The 21,636-nt window shown below is 44.5% G+C and overlaps 1 protein-coding gene across 1 annotated transcript in view; it reads right to left on the bottom strand.

Moving 5' to 3' along the window:
• Positions 1-21,636, bottom strand: part of cux2 (cut like homeobox 2) — a 277,032-nt gene that overhangs the window by 106,026 nt on the left and 149,370 nt on the right. The window contains exon 4 of the mRNA XM_033043025.1: positions 6,511-6,589. Within this exon, the coding sequence (XP_032898916.1) occupies positions 6,511-6,589 (79 nt within the window). The remainder of the gene's footprint in view (positions 1-6,510; positions 6,590-21,636) is intronic.

Here is a 21,636-nt window from a genome sequence, read left to right as displayed (position 1 = left end):
CACATGTATAAATTCATTTGCAGGGTAAATGACTCTAAAAATGTGCATATTGTGGCCTTGACAAACATAAGGGTTAGCACTACACGCTACGAATCCCAGCTGTGGAGACACTGGTATCGTTGTAGGACATTGATCATCTTTTAATCTGGATTTTTAACTTAAGTATTGTGTTTTTTTTTAATATAAATTATGATGTTTTTTATAAGTGATATACAAAGATTTTATATGTATTTATGATATTTGATATGCAATGCTTTTTTAATGTAATGTTGCCCCTTGTCTGGACCTTGAGTCCGTAATAAAGTGTATTATTATTATTATTATTATTATTATTAACTGTAATATAATAATGTATGCATGTTGGTAGGTGCAATCAAAACAAAGATCTTTTTATCATTGTTGTGTTATGAATACCACAGAAAATATTATGTTCTCTCAAGGTCACATTTAATAGAATAATATTGCTTAAATATATAGTTATTGGACTTTGCATTTTGGAAAAGTCAAGGTCTGGAAAAGTACTAGGTGTGCAGTCAAAGCTGGGACAATGGGAACCTAAGCAGGTAAGCAGCTATGATCAGGGTAGAATAGGGGGTCAGGTGTAAGGCTGGACTCGGGGTCAGGAATGAGAGAAGGTATGCAACTGTAGTCAGGGTTAGGAGTAGTACCAGGTGTGCAGTGAAACCCAGGTTGGTCAACATGGGCCAAGTGTTTGATTATAATCTGATTTCCATACATGAATATACTAAGATCATTCATGTGCTTCACCTGTTGATCAGAGCCTGGCTCTACTATGGAATGTAATTAGGAATGTAATTTAGCCTAACCTTATTCATAGCTAATCCAAATTAAAGCATAAATATTGCATTCAAGTGTAAGTTAAAAGACTTGCTACGGTATGGACCAGATTGCACAATTTCAAGCTGAAAAATGCAAAAGCTCCATACCAATGGGAGGGGGGACACCCCTCCTCCCACACCCTCCATCCCACCTCGGTCACTACGATCCTTCGAGCTTGGTCTCTCGCAATTTCTCACTCCCAACTCCCACCCAATGTTGGCAGCCTTGGTACAGTTGCATACGTGACAAAAAATGCACTATTGAATTTTTTTCACTTCTACAAGGCAACATCTGACATTCCAAAGAAAACAATCTAAGACTGTCTAACAATTCCTTGTTGCCAACATCCTTTAATCCTGGTATCATTCTGATAAACCTCCTCTGCACCATTTCCAAATCCTCTACACCCTTCCTATATTGGGAGATTGAGAATTGCACACAGTACTCCACATGTGGCCTCACCAAAGCCCCAGAAACTAATCGTTGATGTTGTTACTAAAGAAGGAACCCGACCCGAAACGTTGCCTATCCATCTTGTCCTGAGATGTTGTGTGAGCCTCTGTGTTACCCCAGCATTTAGTCTTTTTTGTTAACAAGCACCTGCAGTTCTCTGTGTCTACTAAAAATGCTACTTTGTTCAATTGCCGGAGAGTGCATAAGTCAGGTACGGACATTGTGGGCCGAAGGGCCTGTACCTGTACTGTACTGTTCTCTATCCCAAGGCCATGACAAAACAAAAATTATGGGCAAAACACACTTTTTGCACCAGCAGGTAATTTGCTTGTGAACCATAAACTGCTGTTGCAAGTGTCCATATCAACCTTTTAAACAGGAGAGGTGTAACCTAGGTATACATCAAAGCCCTTTAAAAATCTACTTCAAAGCACCCAAACAAATTTCAAAAATGAACATCATGGAGCAGAGAATGTGCCTGAGGGTTGGATGTGGGAGATTGTTTAAGGCTGCCACTGTGGCGAGACCACATTCTGAGCCCTCTGCATTAAAAATATATGAAATCAAAACTGAATGCTGTCCCTTTGAGGTCTTGTGCAAAGATTAATTGGCCGATCCCATTGAATGAAAACATTTCTCCTGCATCATAGCTGGGGAAGGATTTTTTTTTAAACTTCTACACTCCATTATTCCCTTTATCATGTATCTGTACACTGTGGACGGATCTATTGTAATGATGTATAATCTTTCCGCTGACTGGTTAGCACACAACAAAAGGTATTTCACTGTACCCTAGTACACATGACAGCAAACTAAACTAAACTTTCAAATTTTGAGAAACATTTTGACTGGTACATGGAGAGGACAGATTTAGAGGGATATGGGTCAAACGCAGGCAGGTGGGATTAGTGCACATGGGACATGTTGATCGTGTGGGCAAGTTGGGCCAAAGGGCCTGTTTCCACGCTGTAGAGGTCGATGATTCTATGACTAAACTTTCAGCTGAAATCCTTCAGCTGGTTATTGTAAAACCCAGCTTTTCCTGGGGGCAGAGCAGCTGATGCTAATTCTAGTGGAACATCTAATACCTGAAAGATAACACAATGTTCATTCATCTCCACGCTGCAAAAGTTTACAAAACCGTGTTGATGCCTTTGGTTTCAAATTCCAGTGTGAAGTTTCCACAGCCTTTTAATCCTTCACGTTGATGGGTCATTTACAGCGATGGTTTCAGCCGCAGACGCCTGTCAACTTGACAAATCCTTCTCAAAAGTCTTTGCGAGGACCTCAAAGGGAAGATATTCAGTTCTGATATCAGTAAGGGGGCTTGCAAATTCAAGTGACTGGCAGAGAAACGGGCAGAAAGTGAATGATTCATAGCAGGTTTATAATGGAGAAACCAGCAGTCACAAAAGCAGGCAGTAATTCACTTATCACCTTTCCACAAATCTGACATTAATTATGGTATTTGCACATCTCACGAGTCGTTTTAGTTACTCCCACCTTTGTGAACAATTTTAAAAGGAATCGAGGCTTAATACTTTAATTATATATGTACAGACACTGTGATCATATATTTGCTAAATTAAGATCAGTCCTCACACTCTCTCAGAATTTGCGATTTTGGTCTCAATCAAAAAAGCTCAGAGTTTTCAAAGTGGCAACAGTGAGTGGAAATGTGTGAACATGTCGAGGTGTTGGGACATTCATGCAGGTGCGTGTGAATCGACTCAAAGAGTAATTACAGGCTGCAAGGAGTTGTAAGGCTGTGAAGCAGCATCCGGTCTCCTGATATCACACAGTGAGAGGGCCTTGATCTCTTCCCTTGACGATTCCTGCTCCTCCTCCACATTATTCGAGATGGACACTTTTAGCTTGCTTGTGGGAGGAATATTTTCGTCCCGACTGCAGTCCCTAACCGCCCCGCGATGAGCGGGCAGATGCAAACGGCATCATTGGAACGTTGAAGAAAAAGAGCAGTAGACTTCTTGAAGAATGAAGGTAAAGAATGAAGGTAAATGAGGACACAAAATGCTGGAGTAACTCAGCAGGTCAGGCAGCGTTCAGTTCAGTTTAGTTTATTGTCACGTGCACCGAGGTACAGTGAAAAGCTTTTGTTGTGTGCTATCTAGTCAGCAGAAAGGCAACACATGATTACAATCGAGCCATTTGCAGTAGATACACATGATAAGGGAATAACGTTTAGTGCAAGGTAAAGCCAGCAAAGTCCGATCTAGGGTAGTCAGAGGGTCACCAATGAGGTAAATAGTAGTCCAGCACTGCTCTTTGGTCTCTGGAGAACATGGATGGGTGACGTTTCGGGTCAGGACCCTTCTTCAGACTCCATGTTCCCCGGAGATGCTGACTAACCCGCTGAGTTACTCCAGCACTTTGTGTTATTTTGTGTAAACCAGCATCTGCAATGCCTTGTTTCTACATTCAGAATACCAAAGTCTGTTCCGAAGACACAAAATAAATTACACCCAAGCAAGAACTTCCATTTGTAACAACGGGGACATGGCCAAGATATCACAGAGGTCAAAGCTTGGCAAGTGATAGGTGGACACAAAATGCTGGAGCAACTCAGCGGGACAGGCAGCATCTCTGGAGAGAAGGAATGGGTGACGTTTCGGGTTGAGGCCCTTCTTCAGACAAACGTCACATCCTTCTCTCCAGAGATGCTGCCTGTCCCGCTGAGTTACTCCAGGTTTTTGTGCCTATCTTCTGTTTAAACCACCATCTGCAGTTCCTTCGTACAGATTTACAAGGATGTTGCCAGGACTCCAGCTAATAGGGAACAATCGGGTAGGCTAGGACTTCATTCCTAAGAGGGTAGGAGGCTAAGGAGTGATCATTTAGAGCTGTATAAAATAACGAGGGGAAAAAATAGGATGACTGCACGGTCTATTTACCCAGAGTAGGGGAATCAAGAACCAAAGCATGCAGATTTAAGGAGAGAGGGGAGAGATTTTTATGTAGTTTTTGTTATTTTTGTTGGGGTATGTGTGTGGGGGGGTGGGGGTGGTGTGGGGGGGTTGGGGGTAACTTTTAAATCTCTCCCTGCACGGGAGACCCGACCTTTTCTTTGTCGGGTCTCCGTTGTCGTTGGGGCTGCAACGAGGAGCGGCCTCCAACAGGAAGACCGGGGGCTCTGGTGCTGACTACTCACCTCACCGTCGCGGAGCTGGCCGAGTCCAGAGCGGGTGGAGCTGTGGTGGACGCTGCTGCGACCCGACCCCCGGAGATTCGGTGGCTGCAACTGCGGGTTTGGCGGACGGCACCGGGAGCCCGCGGGTCCCTGGAGGGAACCGCTTTTCGGGGCTTCCGCAGCGGCGACTTCTCCCGCCCGAGTTGCGGGGTTGAAGAGCTCCTGGAGCGGGGCCTTACAGCACCGCCCCGCGCGGCTTGGAATGGCGGCGGGTCTCTGCGAGCGCACGCCGGGGGCTCTAACACCAAGACCCTGTGTGCGACCTTGCATCTCCCGGCGTGGCTTAAATGGCCACGGGACAATTCGCCATCGCCCGCCGGGGGCTTTGACTTTGACTCTGACATCGGGGGGGGAGAGTGCAGTGGAGAGAGAAGTTTTTTTGGCCTTCCATCACAGCAATGTGATGGATGTTTATGTAAATTATGTTGTGTCTTGGGTCTATTTGTTTGTAATGTATGGCTGCAGAAACGGCATTTCGTTTGGACCTCAAGGGGTCCAAATGACAATAAATTGAATTATATTGTATTGTATTGTTGTATTTAATAGGAAACTGAGAGGCAACTTTTTCACATAGTGAGTATATGGAACAAGCTATAAGAAGAGATAGTTGAAGCAGGTGCAATGACAACATTTAAACAGGTACATGGTTGGAAAGGATTAGAGGGATATGGTCTAAACACAGGCAGGTGGGACTGGTGTAAATGGGGCACCTTGGTCAGCACAAACAAGTTGGTAGAACAAGTATTGAGGCAGGTACAATAACTAAACCTAAATGACACTTGGACAGGTGCATGGTTAAGAAAATTTAGAAAGACATGGGCCAAATGCAGGCAAAAGGGACTAACTTTGATGAATGCTTTGGGCCAAATAGCATGTTTCCATGCTATGTGGCTCAATGACCCTCTATGACTCTTATCACTCCATGGCAGATAACCTAAAGCTTCATCAAACAGTAAGTTTAGAATGTGCTTCCTGGATATGGAGAGGATGTTTCTGCCAGTGAGAGAATCTAGAACCAGATGTCATAGCCTCAGGACGCTTCTTTAGAAAAAAGATGGGGAGGCATTTCTTTAGTCAGAGGGTGAATCTATGAAATTCATTGCCACAGACGGCTGTGGAGGCTGAGTCAATAGATATTTTAAGGCGAACATTGACAGATTCTTAGGTACACAAAAAAGCTGGAGAAACTCAGCGGGTGCAGCAGCATCAATGGAGCGAAGGAAATAGGCAACGTTTCGGGCCGAAACCCTTCTTCAGATTCTTGATTAGTACGGGGGTCAGGGGTTATGGGGAGGAAGCAGGAGAATGGGGTTGAGTGGGAAAGGATAGATCAGCCATAATTGAATGGTGGAATAGACTTGATGGGCCGAATGGCCTAATTCTCCTCCTATAATTATGAACATCCGCCAACCTGCCAATCAAAACCCTGCTCAGCTGTATCTACCTATCACTCGCCATGCTTTTTCCCGTCCCCACCTCCATTCTAGCCTCTCCCCCCCCATCACAATTAGAGTAGACTCAATGAGCAGAAAGGCCTAATTCAGCTCCAATCACTTATGAATCGGTCTGAAGGGACCTGACCTGAAATGTCACCAATCCCTGCCTTCCAGAGATGCTGCCTGACCTGCAGAGTTACTCCACCACTTTGTGGGGGATTTTTGTCAACAGCATCTGCAGTTCCTTGTGTCTACGTATCCGTCACTAACATGCGGTGCGGGCAGCTTACAGCAACTTCATCTTTGGACTCCATGGTATGCCTGCTCCTTGTGTTCTTGGAAACCACGGCTTCTCTCTCGCACACATTGCAAATCTTAAATGACTATTTGCCAAAATAAATTAAACAGCAGCAACATCACAGAAGAGAACACACAAACCAATGCGCTTCAATGATACCATTTAACATTCCGGGCTGGATACTGAATAATGCATTAAAATTGGTCTGCACAGACACTCAGCCACGTGAGAAGCACTATTATTACAGATGGATCGATATCTAAATGTCTCCTTACCTGGTGCTTCTATTAATTGCTTGTAAACATTAAGAAAGGCAGCCTCAGCCTCCTTGCTTCTTTTGCTAAGTGCTACCACCTGGAGAAAAAAAGGGAACAATTAGTAAAGATTTATGCCTTCAATCATTACAATGATTTATATTGCATCATTGGCGACAGGTCCATTAAATGCCGACCTTGGACCTACACGCTCAAACAAGTAGGAGCGATGGCTGCGGACTGATGCCCAATAACGGAGTGACGTCAAAGCAGGGGATCAGCCATGAGGTTAGTTTAGGAGAGAAACTGAAAGACACCAAAGAGTAGGTGCTTTGCAACCCTGTGGGTTCACCATTGCCTGCAGCCACAGCCCATCCTACAGGTTCCTCTCATCAGCTAGAGTGCAGCCCTGAACTCTCACCTACCTCATTAGAAACCTTTGAACTATCTTTTATCCTACTTCAATGAAATATCTTTGCACAAAAACGTTGTACCCTTTATCCTTCATCTGTGCACTGTGGACGGTTTGATTGTATTCATGTATAGTCTGTTCTTTGAATGGATCGCACACTAACAAAAGCTTTTGGACTTTAGAGATACAGCGCGGAAACAGGCCTTTTAATTCGCTGAGTCCGCGCTGACCAGCGGTCACCGTGTGCACTAGCACTATCCTACACAATAGGGAACACTTTTGTTTACACTTTTTTCTCCAGTTTTACACTTTTACCAAAGTAAATTAACGTACAAATATGAACGTCTTTGGAGTGCGAGAGGAAATCGGAGCACCTGGAGCAAACCCACGTGGTCACAGGCTCCTTACAGACAGCACTCCTGGTCAGGATTGAACCCGGGTCTCTGGTGCTGCAATGGTGGCAACTCTACTGCTGCCCCACATGCCACATTTCCCTGTACCTCCACGCATATTAAACTGAACATTTTCCTGGCCTGGCTAAAGTAACCTTAGGAAAAACGTCCAAGAAAAATTCAAGGAACTTACTCAGAGCTCAGCTGTTAACAGATCGTAGAAACACAGCAAGAAACAAAATGGAACGATTCCTCATGAATAGGGTTAATGGGCATTTCAGAAAGATTCTTTCAGCTCCTGCAAGCGGTGTGTGCTGCGCAGTAACCCCATGCAGACTGAGTGCAGGTGAGCTGTGTCGCCCAGGGTACTGGTGATCACTTGCATGGGTGCACCAACATTGATCCTACTAGGCTCAAGGTTCAGGACCAATTCCATCACATAGAACATTGAACAGTACAGCACAGAGACAGGCCTTTCAATCCACAATGTCTGCACCAAACATGATCAAGTTAAGATCATAATCAAGTTAATAGTCATAGAGTCGTACAGCACGGAAACAGGCCCTCGGCCCAACCTGCCCACATCAAGCAACATGCCCATCCATACTAGTCCCACCTGCCTGCGTTTGGCCCATGTCCCTCTATACCTATTATATCCATATATCTGTCCAAATGTTTTATAAATGTTGTGACAATACCTGCCTCAACTACCTCCTCCAGCAGTTCATTCCATATACCTACCACCCATCGTGCAAAAAAAGTTGTCCCTCAGGATCCTACTAAATCTTTCCCCCCTCACCCTAAACCTATGTCCTCTGGTTCTTCATTCCCCTACTCTGAGTAAAATATTGTGCATCCACCCTCCATCTCTGCCTGCATGTGCCTGTCTAAAAGCCTCTTAAACACTCCCGCATTCTGCATCCTGCACTACCTCTGGCAGTGTGTTCCAAGCATCCACCAGTCTCTGTGTAAAAAAAAAAACACCTGCCCTGCAAATCTCCTTTAAACCTTCCCCCTCTCACCTTAAAGCTATGCCCTCCAGTGTGGGACATTTCCACCCTGGGAAAAAGGTTCTGACTGTCTATCCTATCTATGCCTCACATAATTTTATATATTTCTATCAAGTCTCCCCTCAACTTCCAACATTTCATTGACAATAACCCGGGTTTGTTCAGACGCTCTTTACAGCTAACACTGTCTAATTCAGGCAGCATCATGGTAAACCACCTCTGCACCCTCTCCAAAACCTCCACATCTATTTGGTAATAGGGCAATCAGAGCTGCATGCAATACACCAAACGTGGCCTACTGCATGACTTCCTAACTCTTACTCTCTTTACTTTAGACTTTAGTGATACCGTGCAGAAACAGGCCCTTCATCCACCGAGACTGTGTCAACCAGCAGCCACCCTGTACACTAACACAGCTGCACACTAGGGACAATTTACATTTTTTTACCTAAAGCCAATTAACCTACAAACCTGTACGTCTTTGGAGTGTGGGAGCACCTGGAGTAAACCCATGCGGTCACAGGGATAACGTACAAACTCCGTACAGACAGCACCTGTAGTCTAGATCAAACCCGTGTCCCTGGCGCTGTAAGGCACCAACTCTACCGCTGGGCCATTCTGCCGCCCTCATGCCATTGATCCCTGCACAGATGCTGCCTGATGCGCTCAGTTCCTCCAGCACTGTTTTTTTTCCCTCAAGATTCCAGTGACTGCAGTCTCTCTTGGACATTTAGTTCTACCTTTTGCACGTTTCTCCTGAAGTAGCAAAGGCCAGTTTAACCATTCACAGCATAAACACCTTTAAAATCTCATCCTTTAATCCAATTTACAATCTGCCAGGCTAAAAGCTCACTTTTGGGCATTGTTTCAAGACAAAGTCAGAAAAACATTGAAAAGCCACTAGTACAGGAACATGGATAGGAAAGGTTTAGCGGGATATGGGCCAAACGTGGACGGTGGGACTAGCGTAGATGGGGCATCTTGGATGGAATGCACAAGGTGGGCCAAAGGGCCTGTTTTCATGCTGGATGACTCTACTGCAAAAAACCAGCGGCTTAACATCTGTCAAAGGGAAAATACAGCTTAACGTTCCAGGTACAACCCTTCATCCTGTCCTGAACTGCTATCTACATCATTGGTGACGCTAGGACTTTCTTTAATGGGACATTAATAGCTTTACCTTGCACAAAACATTATTCCTTTTTCAAGCATCTGTACCATGAAATGGCTTGATTACAATAACGTATTGTCAAGTCAAGTCAAGTCAAGTGAGTTTATTGTCATTTGTCCCAGATAGGATAATGAAATTCTTGCAATCTTACAGAATATGGTAGGCATAAATACAGAACAGATCAGTGTGTCCATATACCATAGAATAAAATACACACAAAAATAAATAAACAGATAAAGTGCAATAGGCTGTATAGTTCAGAGTTTGTTTGAAGTTGTGTTTAATAGTCTGATGGCTGTGGGGAAGTAGCTGTTCCTGAACCTGGATGTACCAGATTCCAGGCTCCTGTACCTTCTACCTGAAGGCAGCGGAGAGATGTGTGGCCAGGATGGTGTGGGTCCTTGGTGATGTTGGCAACTTTTTTGAGGCAGCGACTGCGATAGATCCCCTCGATGGTAGGGAGGTCAGAGCCGATGATGGACTGGGCAGTGTTTACAACTTTTTGCAGCCTTTTCCGCTCCTGGACGCTCAAGTTGCTGAACCAAGCCACGATGCAACCAGGCAGCATGCTCTCTACTGTGTACCTGTAGAAGTTCGAGAGAGTCCTCCTTGACAAACCGACTCTCCGTAATCTTCTCAGGAAGTAGAAGCGCTGATGTGCCTTCTTTATAATTGCATCGTTGTTCTGGGACCAGGAGAGATCTTCGGAAATATGCACGCCCAGGAATTTGAAGTTCTTGACCCTTTCGACCCGTTGATATAAACGGGACTGTAGGTCCCCATCCTACCCCTTCCAAAGTCCACAATCAGTACCTTGGTTTTGCTGGTGTTGAGAGCCAGGTTATTGTGCTGGCACCATTTGGTCAATCGGTCGTTCTCACTTCTATACTCTGACTCGTCCCCATCAGTGATACGTCCCACAACAGTGGTGTCGTCGGCGACCTTGATGATGGAGTTCGCACTATGTCCGGCTAAGCAGTCATGAGTATAGAGTGAGTACAGCAGGGGGCTGAGCACGCAGCCTTGAGGTGCTCCCGTGCTGATTGTTATCGAGGCTGACACATTTCCACCAATATGGACAGTGTGGTCTGTGAATGAGGAAGTTGAGGATCCAATTGCAGAGGGATGCGCAGAGACCCAGATCTGAGAGCTCGGTAACCAGCTTATAGGATATGATGGTATTAAATGCCGAGCTGTAGTCAATCAATAACAGCCTGACATATGAGTTTTTGTTGTCCAAGTGGTCCAGAGCAGAGTGGAGAGCCAGTGAGATCGCATCCACCGTTGATCTGTAGTGGCGGTAAGCGAACTGCAGTGGGTTCAGGTTTTTGTTGAGGTACGAGTTGATTTGCGCCATGATCAGCCTCTCAAAGCACTTCATCACCACAGACGTTAGTGACATTGGTCGATCAGTCTTTCCGCTGAATGAGTCTTTCACTGTACCTCGGTATACGTGACAATAAACTAAACTAAATAAACTAAACTAAACTCATCAGCGGTTTGCAGGGCCAGGGGATGAAAGAGGAGCTGGGCAGAACACAACCATTGGTAATTTCACAGATTACCTGAAACCCTCCAGTAGTTTCATACTTCACTGCATATTTTTAACACTGGCAGCTTTGGTTTCCTTACTTTAAATTATTTCATGGGTTTGCTTTCTTATGCACCAACTGTCTGGGCTGCCGTACACATCGTAGAGCGACTTTGTGGTTTTACACGAAGCCAAATCCCCAAGTCATCGAGCACAGAGTGAGGGAGTCCTGACAAAAGTGACCCTTAATGAAAGAATGCACCAGAACGGCAAATGCACGAAGGTAGAAGGATTGGGAATTGAGTGAAAGCAGCGGTGCAGCATCAAGCGATCTCTTGGTACATGCCGCTGCCTGCTTCATGCAATCAATGAAGCTTCCAGCTGGACGCACACTTTTACTAACTATGGTTGCAGAATATTAAAAATAATCAATAAAATTCAAAAGCAACTTAGTGCAAGAGAGGGTGCAGTTTAACAAGAGGGGCCATCGGGCTGGAAGGCAAGGGTTAACTCCCACATTACCTTCAAAGGTTATTAAAGTTACCCAGAGACAACTATCCTATTGATTATATCCCAAAGTAAGATTTAAAAAATTTAAGCTTTGTTTCTGTATGCCAAAATAATGAACTGCATAGAACACACAAATCAATGAAACACACAATTATTATCTGTGGGGACTGGCATGGACTTAAGTGGACTCCACAAAACATTTCCAAGTAAAATAGTGTTAGTCACAGATTGGTGACTTGTTCACAGAGTCTATGTCTGCTGATCATTTCACATTTTTAAAACTGCCCATTAAATAACTCCATGACAACCCCAATGAAGAAATCACAAATGGATTGATAGAGAAGTTCACAGTGCAATTTCCAACATTTTCCTCTGTAGTTACTAAGTCTTCAACAACCTGATTTCTGTCAGCATTTCACACAGCCCCAGACCTGGTTACAGACAGGGGCTTCTCATGTCAAATGCAAAAGTCAGGCAGCTTTTCCTTCTGATCCTTGCATATGAAAGCTGGACTTCCTACGACACACATTATTTCTAACCGACACATAGAAACATAGAAACTAGGTGCAGGAGGAGGCCATTCGGCCCCTTCGAGCCAGCACCGCCATTCATTGTGATCATGGCTGACACACAAGATTGCACTAAGTACAGGTCCACCACTGATTTTGCAGCAACAGGTGGTCCGGCACATCCTTTAATCCGGATAAAATCACGAGAGTCCACTTGAAATATCCCCCGAAAGTCCCCCATAAAATGTGGCTTCTAGGCCGGGTGAGGCAGCCGATCTCGACCGTATCGGGGCTTCTGCGCCGATCGGGAAGTCGAATTTGCCGCCTGCGTCTGGGTCTCTGGAACTCCGGCCCAGCCAGAGCCGGCAGATCCGTATCCATAGCCGGCTACGGGGCCGATATCTCGGTCTCTTGGCGGCCGAGGCGGTCCGTTCGGTACCGTTGGACTCCATGAGCTCTGTTTGTCCGTCATAACGGATAATCCAGAAAAGTTACGGAACCAGGGGTGCCAGAAAATCGGTGGTGGAACTGTAATATAACAATCAATTATTAGCTGTTATCAGACAACTGAAATGTCCTCTCAACAAATGACCTCCCATCTATCTTATTGGAGACTTTTGAACTATCTTTGATCAGAATTTACTGGACTTGATCTTGCACTAAACATTATTCCCTTTATCCTGTATCTATACAATGTGGATGGATTAATTGTAATCATGTATAGTCTTTCTGCTGACTGTACAGCATGCAACAAAAAAGCTTTTCACTGTACCACGGTACACGTGACAATAAAAGCGAAACAAAACTATATTTAAACTGGTCTTGTCCTAAAGAATTTGGATGAAAGGAAATTCTGTTTTACAATTAGATGTGGATTTTTGTAACAGTTTCGCATCTTGACATGGTTCCTCAAACAGTTGAAAACCCCAGTGGACTGAAAGCTGTCTGAGGAATAGCTGGCTGGGCATCAGAGCTCATTAATCTACCCATGTGTCATGTAGCAGAGCGTGGCACTCCGCAGCTTCCCTGAACAAGCAGAGACCGAGCTCTCCCCTAACAGGGAGGAGGGGAACCAGAGACTGTCCACAAGACAGCCACGCCCGAGAGAAGCAGGTAATTTCCTGCCTGACGGCACTGCTCAATGCAAGAATATAATTAAGAACTCACTTAACATGTGCCGGCATGTGTTTTCCAGCGGGGAAACTGGGTGCAGCGACTGCCGAATAGCAATCAAAAAGAGGGGAGAACTGGAGCGATTTTTGACCTCAGTTTCTCAAAAGCACAACCATCAGGTCAGGTCCATCTTTACCTGGAACGAGCTGCAGCACCTCATTGGAAAGTAGATCTGCCAGGGAGCTGTCCTGGTACGAGTTGTTTTCAAAAGAGTTAGATTTAGCTCTTAGGGCTAAAGGAATCAAGGTATAGGGGGAATAAGCAGGAATGGGGTACAGATTTTAGATGATCAGCCATGATCGTATTGAATGGCGGTGCTGGCTCGTAGGGCCGAATGGTCTACTCCTGCACCTATTTTTCTATGTTTCTATTAGTCTTACCGTGACGATTGGTGAAAGATGGAATGAGGCACAGTGGCGCAGCTGGTAGAGCTGCTATTTCACAACACAACAGACCCAGCCGCGTTCGATCCTGACCTAGGATCTGTGAGGAGTTTGCACATTCTCCTCAGAGTGCTCCGGTTTCCTACCACATCCCAAAGACGTGTAGGCTTGTGGGTTAATTGGCCTCTGTAAAATGAACCCTAATGAATAGAGAGTGGATAAACAAGTGGGCTAACACAGAACTGGCATGAACAGGTGATCGATGATTGGTATGGACTTGATGGGCCGAAGAGCCTGTTTCCATGCTGTATCTCCAAACCAAAACAAACTAAACAGTGATAACTAGGAATGTCCACATCGCCAAGTCAGAGAAACAATGAACGCAAGGGTACTACATATCCTTATAATAATCCAGGCCTGAGCTGCCACTGCCAATGTGCAGCTACTGTTTTGGGTGAAGGATACATGCTAATTGACTTCATGGGTTGCAACATGAAACCTTTGGCTAGTTTTGCCCAAGTAATTATTGCAGAATCTGCTGCACAAACCACAATCTTATGTGGTCTGCACTCCTGATGGTGTGTGGCTTATGCGATCCTGATTACATGCTATTGCACCACAAGGTCTAGACCAGAAGAACTCCCCCATACCACACCTCATTTCATTCAGAAACAAAACAAACATTGGCTGAACTCTCACTTGAGAGGTTACAGATAACCAAAGCAGAAACCATTGGTTATTTTGAGAGAAACATACATGTACACTCCCCCTTAGTAGATGCTGCAGGAAAAGTCTGACAAAGGTGGTTGGGCCGTGCAGATTAATAACGGAGGCCCAGGTGCAAGCAAGGCAGAGGTTGGGCAGGCTGAGACTTCATCCTTGCACGCTGCTTATATAGAGGTATATAAAATCATGAGGGGAATAGTTAGAGTGATTTTTTTTTACCCAGAGTAGGAGAATCAAGAGTTATGAAGCTAAGATGAGAGGGAAAAGGCCAGAACATGAGGCATAACTTTTTTCACACAGAGATGGGCTGCCAGAGGAGGTAATTGAGGCATGTATTATAACAACATTTAAAAGACATTTGGACAGGACACTGATCAGAAAGGTTTAGAGGGATATTGGCCAAATGGGACTAGCTTAGGTGGGGCATCTTGGTCAGCATGGAAGAGTTTGGCAGAAGGGCCTGTTTTCATGCTGTATGAATCCTTGGTATGAATCTTCTTTATTTATCCAGATGGCAGATGCTGCACTCAATAACTCTGTAGTGTGAAAGTGCCAATAAACCACCCCAAAGAAGAGCAAGTGTTGGAATATGTTGCAAGCACTTTGGGTCCTTCAGTAAAAAATGATCAAAACTCATTTGCACCCTTAAATAATTCTCGTGTCAAGCCATTTCCACGAGATTGCCAGCTTCAAGGCTCCTCATCCTCATCGAAGCTGTCATAGGCTCTCAAGCCTTTCACACCAGGGGACAGCAAATGTCAAACTTTACAAAATCTAAGGAAAGATCTGAGCCTCATGAACAAACTGCCCGAAACCATCCAGGTTAACCCTGCGTTAAACCATCGAGGTTAACCTTGCATTATGACTGTCGCAGTCTAAAGAAGCGTTCCGACCCAAAAGGGCAACAATTCCTTTTCTCCAAAGGTGCTGCCTGACCCGCTGAGTTATTCCAGCATTTTGTGTCTATCTTCAGTATAAACCAACTTCTGCAGTTCCTGCAAACCTTGTACTTGTTGACTTCAACCCACTGATAGATTCAGCTTCAGAAGGTCGATCTGCTGACTACCAACATCAGCCGGTCTCGGTGGTAAACCCAGTTATCACAAAGGAGCTGAAATCTAGTCATCACTATTTTATAGGAATTATGTTGTCAAGCTTGAAAAGGTTCAGAGAAGATTTACCAGGATGTTGCCAGCTATAGGGAGAGGTTGAGCAGGGTAGGACTCTATTCCTTAGAGCGCAGGAAGATCAGGTGTGATCTTATAGAAGTGTGCAAAATCATGAGAGGAGAACTCATGAAAAGCACAGAGACTTTTGCTAAGAGTAGGGGAATCGAGAACCAGAGGACATAGGTTTAAGGTGAGGGGGGAGATTTAATGGGAGTCTGAGGGGTAACTTTTTTTTTTACACAAAGGATGGTGGGCGTATGAACCAAACTGCCGGAGAAGGTAGTTGAGGCAAGTGCTATCGCAACGTTTAAGAAACATTTAGACAGGTACATAGATAGGATAGGTTTTGAGGGATATGGGCCAAAAGCAGGCAGGTGGAACTGGTGTAGATGGGCCATGTTGGTCGGCGTGGGCAGGTTGGGCCGAAGGGAGATGTTTCGACACAGACACATTGCATTCCTAACCTGTTGAAGATTTCCAACCAAGCTCCCAGTTTTCACATTGGAGCTAAAATGTTACATCTACATTGAAAAGCCTTGTAGCCTTGAAAGTCCTTGAACATAAAAGAGTGAGTTTGTTATATTTATGAAAGGGTTACATTACATCAAAGCAACAACACAAGCGGGGATAACACATCCCTCGTGTTTCTTTGCCCTTTCACTGTTCAAGATCAGGGAGAAATGATAGTCAGTATAAATGGTGGATGCACAAGAGGGAAAGAGAAAGGGAAAAGAGAAAGAAAAAATAACTAAAGGAAGAGGGGAGAGAGGGGGGGGGGGGAGTGAATCCAAAGGAGGGGAGTGAAAGAAAAGGGGGAAGATAAATAGAGAAAGTGAAAGGGGAAAGAGAGAGAGAGAGATAGATAAAAGGTCAAGAGAGACGGAAAGGAAGTGAGAAAAAGGAAAAAGGAGAGGAAAAGAGAAAGAAAAAAAAAGTCAAAGTTATACAGCAATGAAACAGGCCCTTCAGCCCAACTGACCAAGGTCGTCCCATTCGCCAGCCTTTGGCTCACATGCCTCTAATCCTTTCCTGTCCATGTACCAATGCAAATGTCCTTTAAATGCTTTTACAGTACCTGCCTCAACTACCTCCTCTGGCAGCTCATTCTATACACCCACCAATATCTGAGTGGAAAAGTTGACCTCCGGGTTCCTATTAAATATTTCCCCTCTCACCTTTAACCTCTGGAACTTGATTCCCCTACCCTGGGTGATAGACTCTGTGCATTCACCCAATCAATTCGCTTCACGATATTGAGAGAAAAAAGCTTCATTCCACCTATCCCAGTGTTTAGTTCAGTTTAGAGACACGGTACACAAACAGGCCCTTCGGCCCACCGAGTCCTCGCCAACCAGCCATCCCCGTCCACGAGCTCTATCCTACACACTAGGGACAATTTACAATATTACTGAAGCTAATTAACCTAACAATTTGTATATCTTTCGAATGTGGAAGGAAACCGGAGCTCCCGGAGAAAACCCACGCAGTCACGGGGAGAACGTACAGACTTCATACAGACAGGATCGAACCCGTGTCCCTGCCGCTGTAAGGCAGCAACTCTACCGCTGTGCCGTCCCCAATGCTCAGAGACCAACTCAGCTTTTGTTCAAAGATTCAGAAATTCAGAAATAAAAGTCAAACTTTAATTATTTTCCCTAAACAAGACCAGGGTCCACAAGTACTGCAGCCAAAGATGACTTCAAATACCTGTATGCGATGCCTTCGTCATGAGTCAATTTAATGACTAAAGTTTAACGTTTCTTTTTCAAGAAAAGCTGACAATTTCTTCAACAGATTCTGTAACACTCTAATTTGATATACTTCCTTTGGATATATTCCGCAGCTGCCTTTACTGTTATTTCCACCCTTCTTCACATATAAATGTGTTGATTGAGTCCATAGCTCACAGTTCTCTGGCCAGCTTAACCAAGTTTGGCGAACCAAGCATGCCAGTTTGGCGAACTTTTCAATGGACCGCCTCATCCGATCAAACCCACGTGGCTGCCACCAAATGACAAGCACAGCTACAAAAACCAAGATCACAGCCTGAATTTTAAATACAAAATTAAATTTCTTGCAATTAATTGCAGTTTACTTGGTATTTACACAAAATAAAGCATTAGTGCTACATCTTGCTTCTCTTAACACAAAACTAATGGAATCTAATCTGAGGACCACTAGTTTAGTTTCGAGATACAGCAGGGAAACATAGAAACATAGAAACATAGAAATTAGGTGCAGGAGTAGGCCATTCGGCCCTTCGAGCCTGCACCGCCATTCAATATGATCATGGCTGATCATCCAACTCAGTATCCCGTACCTGCCTTCTCTCCATACCCTCTGATCCCCTTAGCCACAAGGGCCACATCTAACTCCCTCTTAAATTTAGCCAATGAACTGGCCTCGACTACCCTCTGTGGCAGGGAGTTCCAGAGATTCACCACTCTCTGTGTGAAAAAAGTTCTTCTCATCTCGGTTTTAAAGGATTTCCCCCTTATCCTTAAGCTGTGACCCCTTGTCCTGGACTTCCCCAACATCGGGAGCAATCTTCCTGCATCTAGCCTGTCCAACCCCTTAAGAATTTTGTAAGTTTCTATAAGATCCCCTCTCAATCTCCTAAATTCTAGAGAGTATAAACCAAGTCTATCCAGTCTTTCTTCATAAGACAGTCCTGACATCCCAGGAATCAGTCTGGTGAACCTTCTCTGCACTCCCTCTATGGCAATAATGTCCTTCCTCAGATTTGGAGACCAAAACTGTACGCAATACTCCAGGTGTGGTCTCACCAAGACCCTGTACAACTGCAGTAGAACCTCCCTGCTCCTATACTCAGGAAACGGGCCCTTCGGCCCACCGAATCTGCACCTACGTGCAATCCCCGCACATTAACACTATCTTACAGATACTAGGGACAATTTACACTTATACCAAGCCAATTTACCCGTAAATTGTCTTTGGAGTGTGGGAGGAAACCGAAGATATCGGAGAAAACCCACGCGGTCACGAGGAGACATACAAACTTCGTACAGACGTCACCCAGCAACTCTACAGCAACTCTACTGCTGCGCCTCCGTGTGACCCACGGTGTGACTTCACTGATAAAATAACATTGTTTCCTGAAGAATACACTGGCTACATTTCCTGCCATTAAAGACTGAATATCCTTTGGCAGGTATAGCAAGAGAAAGCAAAACATTTGAAAAATATGCTCCAATAAAACTCTGAATCATTGTTTTTGGTCTTAAACTACTTCTCAAAATGTAACCTGCTCGTGCATGTATTTTTTTCCCACCCAAAACAATTGCAGAAAATCATTTATGTGTTGTGAAAATGTACAATATAAAATTACAGAGATGCAAAGAATAATTTCTGGCCAAAGTAATAAGAACTTGAGGCGCACCTTTTTCACTCAGAGGGTGGCAGGTATACAAGAACTTTAGTTGAATTCCTTTTCACGAGGCAAGTTTAAATGATGAACAAGATATTGGCTGGAGATTCAGTCAACGTATTCTTCAGACCACTGTGTTATTTTATCAGTGAGAGATCATGCTTGGTGTTCAATTAGATTCTATTAGTTTTGTGTTAAGAGAGCAAGATTGTGGAATAATATGTGTGACGGAGGTGGACATCATTCTGCACCACTACAAAGCACAATGCTGCAATGTAACTTGGTACACAAATTAAACAGTGCAGCATTTATTATTCTCTTAAAACATGAATGGAAACACGAGAATCGAATGTTTAGCATTTAAGACATTCTTGCCATAGAGGGAGTACAGAGAAGGTTCACCAGACTGATTCCTGGGATGTCAGGACTTTCATATGAAGAAAGACTGGATAGACTCGGCTTGTACTCGCTATAATTTAGTAGATTGAGGGGGGATCTTATAGAAACTTACAAAATTCTTAAGGGGTTGCACAGGCTAGATGCAGGAAGATTGTTCCCGATGTTGGGGAAGTCCAGAACAAGGGGTAACAGTTTAAGGATAAGGGGGAAATCTTTTAGGACCGAGATGAGGAAAAAAAATTTCACACAGAGAGTGGTGAATCTCTGGAATTCTCTGCCACAGAAGGTAGTTGAGGCCAGTTCATTGGCTATATTTAAGAGGGAGTTAGATGTGGCCCTTGTGGCTAAAGGTGTCAGGGGGTATGGAGAGAAGGCAGGTACAGGATACTGAGTTGGATGATCAGCCATGATCATATTGAATGGCGGTGCAGACTCGAAGGGCCGAATGGCCTACTCCTGCACCTATTTTCTATGTTTCTAAGAGGCTTTCAAATAGGCACATGGATATTCAGGGGATAGAGGGGTATCTGCTTTGATCTGAAGTTTTCACACCTTACCCATCCATATCTCTAGACTCCCTCTCCCCTGACTTTCAGTCTGAAGAAGAGTCTCGACCTGAAATGTCATCTTTTCCTTCTCTCCGGAGATGCTGCCTGACCCGCTGAGTTACTTCAACATTTTGTATCTATCATTGGAGACGTATGAATCGCGTATAGGCCCAGGAGATTAGTTTAGCTTGGCATTATGTTCAGCATGAACATTGTGGGCTGAAGGGCCTGTTCCTGTGCTGTGCCTTCCTATGTTGTTCAGGTAACCAGGTAACTGCTGAACCATGGAAAACATCGTACAGTTTTGGCTTTGCATCATTGTGCCACTCCAAAGGTATGGTTTCAGAAATATAGAATCAGGTGTTTAATATCGAGAATGGAAAGGAATTTTTTAGGACGGATGCAGATTTTTAGAATTCCCCTTCCTGTGAGGTGTGGAGGTTGAATCATTGAATCAGATTCAGATTCAGATTCAATTTTAATTGTCATTGTCAGTGTACAGTACAGAGACAACGAAATGCAACGAATATGTCCAAAGGCGGAGAAGACAGACATTTGACTATTTTGGGAGGGTAGGGGTTCAAGGTCATAGGAACAGGTAACAAAGTGGAGCCATGACAATGATCTTATTGAATGTCAGAGCAGAACTGGATGCATTGTTCCAATCCCAAAGTAGTGGAGGAACTCAGTGGGTCAGGCAGCATCTGTGGCAGGAATAGACGGGCAACATTTGTTCCAGACCTCCTTCAGATTGATTGTATTGGGATGGAGAAAGATGGAAAAGAGGTGTAGGTGCAGGACAAAGCTTGGCAAGAGATAGGTGGACACAAAATGGGTGACGTTCTGGGTCGAGACCCTTCTTCAGACAAACGGCACCCATTCCTGCTCTCCAGAGATGCTGCCTGTCCCGCTGAGTTGCTCCAGCATTTTGTATCTATCTTTGGTGTAAACCAGCATCTGCAGTTGCTTCCTGCACAATTGACAGGTGGATAAAGGTGAGAGGGCTATTGATGGGCAGAGTAAGCAACAACGGCTAGAGGTGAAAAGGAGACAAAGGGTTTCAGATAAGGAGGAGTGAAATGTGAAATCATAGGGAGGGCTATGGGTAGAAGGGGGCATGGGGGAGGGAAAGAGAGGCAATGAAAATGAAATGGGAGACTCAGAAAGGAAGTGAAAGGAGCAGGGTGACTGGGAGGGGTAGGGGATAGCAGGATAAATTTATCTACACTGGGGTGGGATGGGGTTGGAGGGCACGGGAGTGGGTATTACTTGAAATTGGAGTATTCAATTTTCATGTTGTTGAGTTAAGAGCTACCCAGTCAGAGGTACTGTTCCTCAGTTTATTTGTGGCCTCACTCTGACAACGGTGGAGGCCAGGACAGAAATGTCAGGAAGGAAATGGGAAAGGACTAGATGACTTGTTCCGCTTTCAACTCTAACTCTCTTTGCATTGAGATCCATTTCCATTAGAACAGGAACAAGGACCCTGGGCACAATGATTCTTAATTTATGAATCCCTGCGCCCAACATCCTTAATGCACTGAATGTATCAAAGATTCAAGTTCGAAGTTGGAGACATTTCACTTCACATTTTCTCACTACAATTTGCAGACATCGACTTCAGTTCCAGTAAAAAAAAGTGCTGAAGTAACTCAGTGGGTCAGGCAGCATCTCTGGAGATCGTGGATAGGTGACGTTTCAGGTCGAGACCCTTCTTGTTTCTATACTTAAGGGCCTGTCCCACGATGCGAGTTCACCCAAGAGCTCTCCCGAGTTAAACTTAAAAATCAAACTCGTGGTATTCTACGAACTCCTACGACCTTCCA

Source organism: Amblyraja radiata, chromosome 25, assembly GCF_010909765.2.
Source record: "Amblyraja radiata isolate CabotCenter1 chromosome 25, sAmbRad1.1.pri, whole genome shotgun sequence".
Taxonomy (NCBI): Eukaryota; Metazoa; Chordata; class Chondrichthyes; order Rajiformes; family Rajidae; genus Amblyraja; species Amblyraja radiata.
The sequence above is the reverse complement of the archived record's forward strand: the minus strand, read 5'-3'. Positions and strand labels throughout refer to the sequence as shown.